At 53.9% G+C, this 12399-nt stretch overlaps 1 protein-coding gene across 2 annotated transcripts in view; it reads right to left on the bottom strand.

The window, feature by feature from the left end:
- Positions 1-7042, bottom strand: part of WSB2 (WD repeat and SOCS box containing 2) — a 28128-nt gene extending 21086 nt beyond the window's left edge. The window contains exons 1-2 of one of the 2 annotated variants that reach the window (XM_075324138.1): positions 6773-7042; positions 6658-6697 (exon numbers count right to left, since the gene is read on the bottom strand). In XM_075324138.1, the coding sequence (XP_075180253.1) occupies positions 6658-6697 (40 nt within the window). In that variant the 5' untranslated portion in view covers positions 6773-7042. The remainder of the gene's footprint in view (positions 1-6657; positions 6698-6772) is intronic. The other variant, XM_075324129.1, reaches the window with a different exon arrangement.
- Between the last annotated feature and the right edge of the window lie 5357 nt (positions 7043-12399).

Below are 12399 nucleotides of genomic sequence, written 5' to 3' on the forward strand. Positions count from 1 at the left end.
GGGGACCGCGTGCTTTTTTTTAAATTATTTAGATGATAATAAAAATAAATAAAAAAAAAAAAAAAAACAAAAAAAAAACACGCATGTGGGTTCTCCTATTTTGATACACAGCCAAGAAAAGCACACGACTGAGGGCTGCAGCCTGTAGCTGTAGGTTTTATCTGTGCTGGGTAACCTAATATGGAGGTACACTACACCAATTGTTTTATTTATTTATATTTTACCATGATAGAGAATTGCAGACAGCGCCTGTGACTGGTTGCAGTCAGACGCTGTCACAAAGGCTGAAAGCATGTCTGAGTGCAACCAATCACAGATGCCAGGATGGTGGGCGGGGAAAGTAGTGCACATGGATGAGCGATACTGCGGGGCCCCGGAAGTGAATGAGAGGCTGCGGGATCAGGTACAGCCACGCTAGAGACTCTAAGTATGATGTGCTTGCTTTATACTTTATTTCTTTCTTTTCCGAAAACTGCGCAAATCCGGACTTCAAAGGCCTAAGCCACACGGCATGAAAATCGGTGCGAGTGGAGTGCGATATAACGAAAAAGAAAAAAAAAAAAAAAACCAAAAACCCCATTCCACTCGGCCCAATATTAGCCTGCGTGTCAGCACCCATGAGCAATTATTTTCTCAGCCCTAATCGGACCGAGAAAACTATTGCAGCATGCTGTGGGTGTAATGCGAGACTCTTTCTTTCGCACCCATTCAAGTGTATGGGGTGAAAGGAAAAAAAAAAAAAAAAAAAAAAAAAAAAAAAAAATCGCACTGCACTCGCGGTACACCGGTGTACCGCGAGTGAAGTGCGAGAATGACAATAGCTAGCTACGGAGAAGAGAGGGAGATAAATCCCTCCCTCCCCTCCTCAGCGCCGGCCCTCCCCTCCGCAGCACTGGCTCACCCCTCCTCAGAGCCGGCCCGCCCCCTGCAGCTGAGGTCCGCTCGCACGATCGGACCTCAGTCGCAGGGACACTCGCATGACACTCAGCTCTGAGCCGAGTGTCATGCAAGGGGATCACAGTAATCCCTGTGTGGCCCCAGCCTTACAGTTCGGGTCGGCTCATCACTAGTTAATACGACAGCTTTGAATAATTGAAAAAAGACTGTTTCCATTTTTGAGTTTGGTGGTACTGTGGCCATGATCAAGAGGGGACTCTGCCACGCTTCAGCGACGGAAGTAACAATGGCCTAACCAGCCCTGTATAATGCTATTCACTAATATGAATGTTTAAAAAGAAAAAAAAAACAAAAAAAAAACACAACATTGTGGTAACATGGAAAGGGGGACAACTAGTCTGGAGAATTTATAATTATTATATTCAATATTCATATATACACAGATGCTGATGGTGCCGCATTCATGAGCAGATGCTGATGGTGCCGCATTCATGAGCAGATGCTGATGGTGCCGCATTCATGAGCAGATGCTGATGGTGCCGCATTCACGAGCAGATGCTGATGGTGCCGCATGCACGAACAGATGCTGATGGTGCCGCATGCACGAACAGATGCTGATGGTGCCGCATGCACGAACAGATGCTGATGGTGCCGCATGCACGAACAGATGCTGATGGTGCCGCATGCACGAACAGATGCTGATGGTGCCGCATGCACGAACAGATGCTGATGGTGCCGCATGCACGAACAGATGCTGATGGTGCCGCATGCACGAACAGATGCTGATGGTGCCGCATGCACGAACAGATGCTGATGGTGCCGCATGCACGAACAGATGCTGATGGTGCCGCATGCACGAACAGATGCTGATGGTGCCGCATGCACGAACAGATGCTGATGGTGCCGCATGCACGAACAGATGCTGATGGTGCCGCATGCACGAACAGATGCTGATGGTGCCGCATGCACGAACAGATGCTGATGGTGCCGCATGCACGAACAGATGCTGATGGTGCCGCATGCACGAACAGATGCTGATGGTGCCGCATGCACGAACAGATGCTGATGGTGCCGCATGCACGAACAGATGCTGATGGTGCCGCATTCATGAACAGATGCTGATGGTGCCGCATTCATGAACAGATGCTGGCAGTGCTGGGACTGTATTCATTTTATATACTGATGGTGGTTCTGATTCTGTTTCAATGTAGATGTAGTAATTCTCCATTTGTTAGACTTGACAAAACATAAAAAAGGTCCTTGTATTGTCCGTTGCACACTCAGCCAACCAAAGACAAAGAAAAAAAATATATAAATACAGATATCTGAACAAAGCCCTAGGTGTCACCCAAAAAAAGGGCTTGACTTAAAGGCACTCTTTCAAACGAGAAAGGCTGTTCAAACCAAGTACAGGCGGCCGTGAATCATGGCAGAGCCAATAATTTAAATACACCTGTCCACCTGTTTGTTTTCCATCAACCTTCACCCACTCCTCTTCTTTGATTGACAGCCCTGGCCTCAGCTAGAGAAGGGTGAATTTAGATGGAAAACAAGTAGATGAGGTGTATTTAAAGGATTGGCCTTGCCATGGTGTACCGAGCATCTGTACTTGGTTTGAACAGTCATTCTGTGCTGATATAGAGTCCCTTTAAGTCCCCGTACGCTTCAGATATCTTTTGGCCATTAGCTGTCTTGCCCAACTCTCCCATACACATACACAGGTAATTTGTACCTTTACGCGTCCAGTTGTTATCCTGGCCACGTCATTTGCAATTTGCCTGTTGGTGAATATGTAAGGGCTAAATGCTGTTGCACCAGTGAGCTTTTGTTTGATAAAGAATGTAGAATAATTGACAGGCGTTTTCGCAATAGAGGTTATTCTGAGGCTATCTTGTCCGAAGCAAAGGTTAATGTTGGCCGTAAAACCAGAAAACAATATTTGGAACAATCGATGGGCACTTCTAGATTCAACACCACTAAAAAAAAAAATCAAATTTTGTCTTTTCTACCTGCTTCAGTCATCAGTATTATCACATTGTGAGTATAGTGAAAAAATGTCTCCCTGTGCTGCACACTGATACCATACTTAGGGATATGCTTTCTAAAAAATGAGGTTCACTTTGAATCAAAAAGAGCCACTACTATTGGTAATGTTATATCCCCAAGTGATCATACCAACAAGGGTTCCAGTAGATTAACGGATTTATCTGGAGGATGGCTTTCAACTGTAGGATGTCACACATGTGCCCAATAAACCTGTGGTCTCTGGCATATGACTAATGCTAAAAAATGTTCATCAGTAGTAAATCTTAGAACTCATAGGATTATTTTATTAACTGTGGTTCAACATACGTCATTTATATGATTTCTTGCTCTGGTTGTAATCTACAATATGTAGGATGCACTTCTGGGCCCTTACGCAGGACAATTTTGGAGCACATTTACGATATCCAAAATAAGACCACCCGCAGCCTCTCAGGCGCTTCACATTTTCTATGGATCCACTGAGGTGATGTCAGCACATTAAAGGGAACCTGTCACCAGTTTTGGGGTCTATCAGTTGTGGCCACCACCAGTGGGCTCTTATATACAGTATTCTAACATGCTGTATATAAGGGCCCAGGCCGCTGTGTAGAATGTAAAAATCACTTCATAACACTCACCTAAGGGGCTGTGCGGTGCAGACTGGTCGGATGGGTGGCTCCGTTCTCCGGTACTTCCTCTTTCACTTATCTTTCTCCTCCTCCTTCTGAAGCCCGGGTGCATGACGCGTCCTACGTCATCCACATAAGCTGGCATTGAGCTCCTGCCCAGGCGCACTTAGATATGCCCTGAGCAGGCCAGATCAAAGTATTGTAGTGCGCATGCGCGGGACCTCAATGCCGAGGCGCTGATACTGGAGAACAGAGACATCCATCCGACCAGTCTGCACTGCAATGCCTCTTAGGTGAGTATTACAAAGTGATTTTTACGTGTTTGCTTGTCGGCTTCAGACGCACACTGTCAGAAGACTCCTGCGGTTCCAACCATACGCAGAGCACTTCTAAAGCCAGCAAGTAAACATCTTTGGATAAAAAGGCTGCACGAATGAGACGTGTGCACACGCGGGATCTCCAGGAGCTGACAGTGACATCGCTCATGTAAATCCAAGTTGGGATCTGGGCCTATTTAGTGCACTCAATATGCTAAAATATTAAATCTTTACCTAGGGGTGGGGCTCACAAGATTCTCAGGGAGGTTCCTTTAGGCTGCTCTGCATTATTACCGGGTGAGCAATGCCCTCTTGGTAAACACCATAAAAATTACATATTTGATAGAACAGGTAATAAAAAGGTGTCCGCTTTCTCTAATAAAAATCTATGGCTTTATTGCATTACCATTAACATTGTCTTTGCAGGGAGGCACCTCATGTTGACGCGTTTTGACCTTCACAGTCTTCATTATTGTCATGATTAAAGGGAACCAATCACCAGGATTTTCGTATACAAGCTAAAGCCAGTGCCATACTGGCACTATCAGGCTGATTCTATACATACCTGTAGTGGTCAGCTCGGATGTTTAGGTTTTCAAATCCAAGAAAGTAAAGTTTATAAATTCAGCAGCTGCTTGATGAGTGACAGTTGCATCTGAGCAGATAATGTCTGGGTGGGTATTCATATGGATTCCTGCCCCCTTGCCTGTTCCTCCCTCTCTCTGTTCTCCATGGTAAGTATTATACAAACTATTCACTTTTTTGAAGGACCTGTGTGAGGTCATACCCATGTGACCTGGTATCCAGCTTTGTTGGCTGAGGCCCTGCCCCTTCTGGTCACATGAGTATGACCTCGCCACAGGTCCTTCAAAAAAGTGAATAGTTTGTATAATACTTACCATGGAGAACAGAGAGAGGGAGGAACAACAGGCAAGGGGGCAGGAATCCATATGAATACCCACCCAGACATTAAAAAAGTGAATCGTTTGTATAATACTTACTATAGAGAGAGGAACAGGCAGCATGGGGGCGGGAATTCATATGAATACCCACCCAGACATTATCTGCTTAGATGCAACTGTCACTCATCAAGCAGCTGCTGAATTTATAAACTTCACTTTCTTGGATTTGAAAACCTAAACATCTGAGCTGACCACTACAGGCATGTATAGAATCAGCCTGATAGTGCCAGTATGGCACTGGCTTTAGCTTATATACGAAAATCCTGATTGGTTCCCTTTAAGACCGCGAAGGTCAAAACGCGTCAACATGAGCTGCCTCCCTGCAATGACTGTTATTTTAATGGTAATGAAATTAAGTCCATTCTTTTTCATTGGAGAAACCAGACACCTTTTTTCCCCTGTTCAATTTACATTGCTCATTTTGTGGCGCTGGGCTGACTGGAAACTTCTGGAGAAGACAAGCAGTAGTGGAGACACCTATGCGGTGAGTTTATCCTCCCTTTAGGCATTAGTATATTGGACTCGCCTAATAAAAGGCCCATCCTTAGGAAATGTTAGGCCCTTGGTTGAAGCTCTTAAATGGCGAGTGGAAACTGTATGACCATAGCCACGAGGGTTAAGTAAACCGTTGTGGGCAGTTTTTACTTCTGTGGCTGACATCCTTGGGACCTCTAGTGGTTTCTAGGCCCCATGATGTCATGACACTATGTGGTGCCTAGTAAGCACAAGAAGCATCCAAGATGAGGAAGCCGGCCATAGAATAAAAGAATGCCCTGGTTTGGCTAAGACAGAGCACTTAGGGGGCGGTCCGACGCCTCCTCCATCTTGAGCGATCGCGGTCCTTCTTCCCAGCCCCATATGCATGATCTGTCCTTCACACAGAGGTCTCCATTGTGGTCCTGCACATGTGCACTTTGATCTGTCTGGCTGAGGGTGGCTCAAAGTAGTGTAGTGCGCATGCAGTCTATGACCTTTCCCCACGCCTGCGCATTATAGTACTTTATTCTGTTCTCAGCCGGGCAGATGAAAGTGTGCCTGCAAAGGAGCGCAATGGCGGCCTGTGTGTGTATGATGTAAGATGCGTCATGCACACGGGGCTGGGCAAGAGGACGGCAACTGCACAAGATGGATGAGGCGACAGACCGAAAGCAGCGAGACCCCTCGGACCAGACAGCCCCCTTGATGAGCATCATAAAGCTGTTTTTTACGTTATACAGAGCGGCCTGGGCTCTTATCTACAGTATTCTGGAATGCAGCATATAATGGATCAGATGTGGTGGAAGTCGTCCACTACTTTTACAATGATGGCTTGTCCATTCAAAATAATAGATGGCGGATGTGCAGTACCTGGCTGCAGCCGCTATCAAAAAACGAAGCACCCCCGAAACTGAGCATATCCGGCCGCCTGCTGCCACCGCTGATAGGCAGGGGTGCAAGGTGTCAGACTCCGGCCGATCAGACACGGATGACCTATCCTGAGGATCAACAATATAAAAGTAGGGGACAATAAATTTAAATTCCAGACGTGCGCAGCGGCCTCTGAAGCCGGGAAGCGCGCACACACAGCGCGCACACACAGCGCCCACACACACAGCGCACACACACACAGCGCACACACACACAGCGCACACACACACAGCGCACACACACACAGCGCACACACACAGCGCACACACACAGCGCACACACACAGCGCACGCAGCTTGCTGCTTGACAGGCGCCATGACAAGAATAAATAAAGCAATATTTGCAGTGACCAGGCGATGACACCCACAGGGGCCTGATGACATGCTGGAGGTGGAGTGGCAGGGAAGGGGTTACACTCACCTTCCTTCACCTCTGACAGAACCAGTGCACTCATATCCATCTGTGGAGAAACACAGCAGGTCAGTGCGGGCTACAAGACAGACATGCCGGCTGTGCCGTGTGACGGGCCTCTCACCTGCAGGGCAGCTCGGGGGCGCAGGCGGCAGGTTACTGTACATGGGGGGCCTTCTCCATGGTGGACAGGCAGCAGGGCGCATTACCACACGTAGCAGGGCGGCCGGGGCCGGGCAGGGCTCGGTGACTCATGGTGTAGAGTGGGAGGAGGCCTCGCAGAGCTCGGGGGGACGGAGCAGCCGCCGGGATCAGCTCGGGACTAAGATCCAGGACCCAGCGGCGGCCCCACACAGACAGAAGGCTGACCCTAAAAACTTCCGGTCATGTGATCAGCCATTACCATAGAGAACGGACTGCACTGGCACCGCCACCTGCCGGCGGCCCGAGAAATGCAGCCATCACCTAGCAGCCCGGTGACCTGCAGAGAGACATGATGGGGTGCGCTCCGCTCTGCTGCCCTGTGTGTGTGATGATGGGGTGTGCTCCGCTCTGCTGCCCTGTGTGTGATGATGGGGTGTGCTCCGCTCTGCTGCCCTGTGTGTGATGATGGGGTGTGCTCCGCTCTGCTGCCCTGTGTGTGATGATGGGGTGTGCTCCGCTCTGTGCCCTGTGTGTGTGATGATGGGGTGCGCTCCGCTCTGTGCCCTGTGTGTGTGATGATGGGGTGCGCTCCGCTCTGTGCCCTGTGTGTGTGATGATGGGGTGTGCTCTGCTCTGCTGCCCTGTGTGTGATGATGGGGTGTGCTCCGCTCTGCTGCCCTGTATGTGTGATGATGGGGTGTGCTCCGCTCTGCTGCCCTGTGTGTGTGATGATGGGGTGTGCTCCGCTCTGCTGCCCTGTGTGATGATGGGGTGCGCTCCGCTCTGCTGCCCTGTGTGTGTGATGATGGGGTGCGCTCCGCTCTGTGCCCTGTGTGTGTGATGATGGGGTGCGCTCCGCTCTGCTGCCCTGTGTGTGATGATGGGGTGCGCTCCGCTCTGCTGCCCTGTGTGTGTGATGATGGGGTGTGCTCCGCTCTGTGCCCTGTGTGTGATGATGGGGTGCGCTCCGCTCTGCTGCCCTGTGTGTGTGATGATGGGGTGTGCTCCGCTCTGCTGCCCTGTGTGATGATGGGGTGCGCTCCGCTCTGCTGCCCTGTGTGTGTGATGATGGGGTGCGCTCCGCTCTGTGCCCTGTGTGTGTGATGATGGGGTGCGCTCCGCTCTGCTGCCCTGTGTGTGATGATGGGGTGCGCTCCGCTCTGTGCCCTGTGTGTGTGATGATGGGGTGTGCTCCGCTCTGTGCCCTGTGTGTGTGATGATGGGGTGCGCTCCGCTCTGCTGCCCTGTGTGTGATGATGGGGTGCGCTCCGCTCTGTGCCCTGTGTGTGTGATGATGGGGTGTGCTCCGCTCTGTGCCCTGTGTGTGATGATGGGGTGCGCTCCGCTCTGTGCCCTGTGTGTGTGTGATGATGGGGTGTGCTCCGCTCTGCTGCCCTGTGTGATGATGGGGTGCGCTCCGCTCTGCTGCCCTGTGTGTGTGATGATGGGGTGTGCTCCGCTCTGTGCCCTGTGTGTGTGATGATGGGGTGCGCTCCGCTCTGTGCCCTGTGTGTGATGATGGGGTGTGCTCTGCTCTGCTGCCCTGTGTGTGATGATGGGGTGTGCTCCGCTCTGCTGCCCTGTGTGATGATGGGGTGCGCTCCGCTCTGCTGCCCTGTGTGTGTGATGATGGGGTGCGCTCCGCTCTGTGCCCTGTGTGTGTGATGATGGGGTGCGCTCCGCTCTGCTGCCCTGTGTGTGATGATGGGGTGCGCTCCGCTCTGTGCCCTGTGTGTGTGATGATGGGGTGTGCTCCGCTCTGCTGCCCTGTGTGTGTGATGATGGGGTGTGCTCCGCTCTGTGCCCTGTGTGTGTGATGATGGGGTGCGCTCCGCTCTGCTGCCCTGTGTGTGATGATGGGGTGCGCTCCGCTCTGTGCCCTGTGTGTGTGATGATGGGGTGTGCTCCGCTCTGTGCCCTGTGTGTGATGATGGGGTGCGCTCCGCTCTGTGCCCTGTGTGTGACATGATGGGGTGCGCTCCGCTCTGTGCCCTGTGTGTGACATGATGGGGTGCGCTCCGCTCTGTGCCCTGTGTGTGTGATGATGGGGTGCGCTCCGCTCTGTGCCCTGTGTGTGTGATGATGGGGTGCGCTCCGCTCTGTGCCCTGTGTGTGTGATGATGGGGTGCGCTCCGCTCTGTGCCCTGTGTGTGTGATGATGGGGTGTGCTCTGCTCTGCTGCCCTGTGTGTGATGATGGGGTGTGCTCCGCTCTGCTGCCCTGTATGTGTGATGATGGGGTGTGCTCCGCTCTGCTGCCCTGTGTGTGTGATGATGGGGTGTGCTCCGCTCTGCTGCCCTGTGTGATGATGGGGTGCGCTCCGCTCTGCTGCCCTGTGTGTGTGATGATGGGGTGCGCTCCGCTCTGTGCCCTGTGTGTGTGATGATGGGGTGCGCTCCGCTCTGCTGCCCTGTGTGTGATGATGGGGTGCGCTCCGCTCTGCTGCCCTGTGTGTGTGATGATGGGGTGTGCTCCGCTCTGTGCCCTGTGTGTGATGATGGGGTGCGCTCCGCTCTGCTGCCCTGTGTGTGTGATGATGGGGTGTGCTCCGCTCTGCTGCCCTGTGTGATGATGGGGTGCGCTCCGCTCTGCTGCCCTGTGTGTGTGATGATGGGGTGCGCTCCGCTCTGTGCCCTGTGTGTGTGATGATGGGGTGCGCTCCGCTCTGCTGCCCTGTGTGTGATGATGGGGTGCGCTCCGCTCTGTGCCCTGTGTGTGTGATGATGGGGTGTGCTCCGCTCTGTGCCCTGTGTGTGTGATGATGGGGTGCGCTCCGCTCTGCTGCCCTGTGTGTGATGATGGGGTGCGCTCCGCTCTGTGCCCTGTGTGTGTGATGATGGGGTGTGCTCCGCTCTGTGCCCTGTGTGTGATGATGGGGTGCGCTCCGCTCTGTGCCCTGTGTGTGTGTGATGATGGGGTGTGCTCCGCTCTGCTGCCCTGTGTGATGATGGGGTGCGCTCCGCTCTGCTGCCCTGTGTGTGTGATGATGGGGTGTGCTCCGCTCTGTGCCCTGTGTGTGTGATGATGGGGTGCGCTCCGCTCTGTGCCCTGTGTGTGATGATGGGGTGTGCTCTGCTCTGCTGCCCTGTGTGTGATGATGGGGTGTGCTCCGCTCTGCTGCCCTGTGTGATGATGGGGTGCGCTCCGCTCTGCTGCCCTGTGTGTGTGATGATGGGGTGCGCTCCGCTCTGTGCCCTGTGTGTGTGATGATGGGGTGCGCTCCGCTCTGCTGCCCTGTGTGTGATGATGGGGTGCGCTCCGCTCTGTGCCCTGTGTGTGTGATGATGGGGTGTGCTCCGCTCTGCTGCCCTGTGTGTGTGATGATGGGGTGTGCTCCGCTCTGTGCCCTGTGTGTGTGATGATGGGGTGCGCTCCGCTCTGCTGCCCTGTGTGTGATGATGGGGTGCGCTCCGCTCTGTGCCCTGTGTGTGTGATGATGGGGTGTGCTCCGCTCTGTGCCCTGTGTGTGATGATGGGGTGCGCTCCGCTCTGTGCCCTGTGTGTGACATGATGGGGTGCGCTCCGCTCTGTGCCCTGTGTGTGACATGATGGGGTGCGCTCCGCTCTGTGCCCTGTGTGTGTGATGATGGGGTGTGCTCCGCTCTGTGCCCTGTGTGTGACATGATGGGGTGTGCTCCGCTCTGCTGCCCTGTGTGTGTGATGATGGGGTGTGCTCCGCTCTACTGCCCTGTGTGTGTGATGATGGGGTGTGCTCCGCTCTGCTGCCCTGTGTGTGATGATGGGGTGTGCTCCGCTCTGCTGCCCTGTGTGTGTGACATGATGGGGTGTGCTCCGTTCTGCTGCCCTGTGTGTGTGATGATGGGGTGTGCTCCGCTCTGTGCCCTGTGTGTGACATGATGGGGTGTGCTCCGCTCTACTGCCCTGTGTGTGTGATGATGGGGTGTGCGCCGCTCTGCTGCCCTGTGTGTGATGATGGGGTGTGCTCCGCTCTGCTGCCCTGTGTGTGTGACATGATGGGGTGTGCTCCGTTCTGCTGCCCTGTGTGTGTGATGATGGGGTGTGCTCCGCTCTGTGCCCTGTGTGTGACATGATGGGGTGTGCTCCGCTCTACTGCCCTGTGTGTGTGATGATGGGGTGTGCTCCGCTCTGCTGCCCTGTGTGTGATGATGGGGTGCGCTCCGCTCTGCTGCCCTGTGTGTGTGATGATGGGGTGTGCTCCGCTCTGTGCCCTGTGTGTGTGATGATGGGGTGTGCTCCGCTCTGTGCCCTGTGTGTGTGATGATGGGGTGTGCTCCGCTCTGCTGCCCTGTGTGTGATGATGGGGTGTGCTCCGCTCTGTGCCCTGTGTGTGTGATGATGGAGTGCGCTCCGCTCTGCTGCCCTGTGTGTGATGATGGGGTGTGCTCCGCTCTGCTGCCCTGTGTGTGTGTGATGATGGGGTGTGCTCCGCTCTGCTGCCCTGTGTGTGATGATGGGGTGCGCTCCGCTCTGCTGCCCTGTGTGTGTGATGATGGGGTGTGCTCCGCTCTGTGCCCTGTGTGTGTGATGATGGGGTGTGCTCCGCTCTGTGCCCTGTGTGTGTGATGATGGGGTGTGCTCCGCTCTGCTGCCCTGTGTGTGATGATGGGGTGTGCTCCGCTCTGTGCCCTGTGTGTGTGATGATGGGGTGTGCTCCGCTCTGTGCCCTGTGTGTGATGATGGGGTGCGCTCCGCTCTGCTGCCCTGTGTGTGTGATGATGGGGTGTGCTCCGCTCTGCTGCCCTGTGTGTGATGATGGGGTGTGCTCCGCTCTGTGCCCTGTGTGTGTGATGATGGGGTGTGCTCCGCTCTGTGCCCTGTGTGTGATGATGGGGTGTGCTCCGCTCTGCTGCCCTGTGTGTGTGATGATGGGGTATGCTCCGCTCTGCTGCCCTGTGTGTGATGATGGGGTGTGCTCCGCTCTGTGCCCTGTGTGTGTGATGATGGGGTGTGCTCCGCTCTGCTGCCCTGTGTGTGATGATGGGGTGTGCTCCGCTCTGTGCCCTGTGTGTGTGATGATGGAGTGCGCTCCGCTCTGCTGCCCTGTGTGTGATGATGGGGTGTGCTCCGCTCTGCTGCCCTGTGTGTGATGATGGGGTGTGCTCCGCTCTGCTGCCCTGTGTGTGATGATGGGGTGTGCTCCGCTCTGCTGCCCTGTGTGTGATGATGGGGTGTGCTCCGCTCTGCTGCCCTGTGTGTGATGATGGGGTGCGCTCCGCTCTGCTGCCCTGTGTGTGTGATGATGGGGTGTGCTCCGCTCTGTGCCCTGTGTGTGTGATGATGGGGTGTGCTCCGCTCTGTGCCCTGTGTGTGTGATGATGGGGTGTGCTCCGCTCTGCTGCCCTGTGTGTGATGATGGGGTGTGCTCCGCTCTGTGCCCTGTGTGTGTGATGATGAGGTGTGCTCCGCTCTGCTGCCCTGTGTGTGATGATGGGGTGTGCTCCGCTCTGTGCCCTGTGTGTGATGATGGGGTGTGCTCCGCTCTGTGCCCTGTGTGTGTGATGATGGGGTGTGCTCCGCTCTGTGCCCTGTGTGTGATGATGGGGTGTGCTCCGCTCTGTGCCCTGTGTGTGTGATGATGGGGTGTGCTCCGCTCTGCTGCCCTGTGTGTGATGATGGGGTGTGCTC

This window comes from Anomaloglossus baeobatrachus, chromosome 1 (assembly GCF_048569485.1).
Source record: "Anomaloglossus baeobatrachus isolate aAnoBae1 chromosome 1, aAnoBae1.hap1, whole genome shotgun sequence".
NCBI classification, from domain to species: domain Eukaryota; kingdom Metazoa; phylum Chordata; class Amphibia; order Anura; family Aromobatidae; genus Anomaloglossus; species Anomaloglossus baeobatrachus.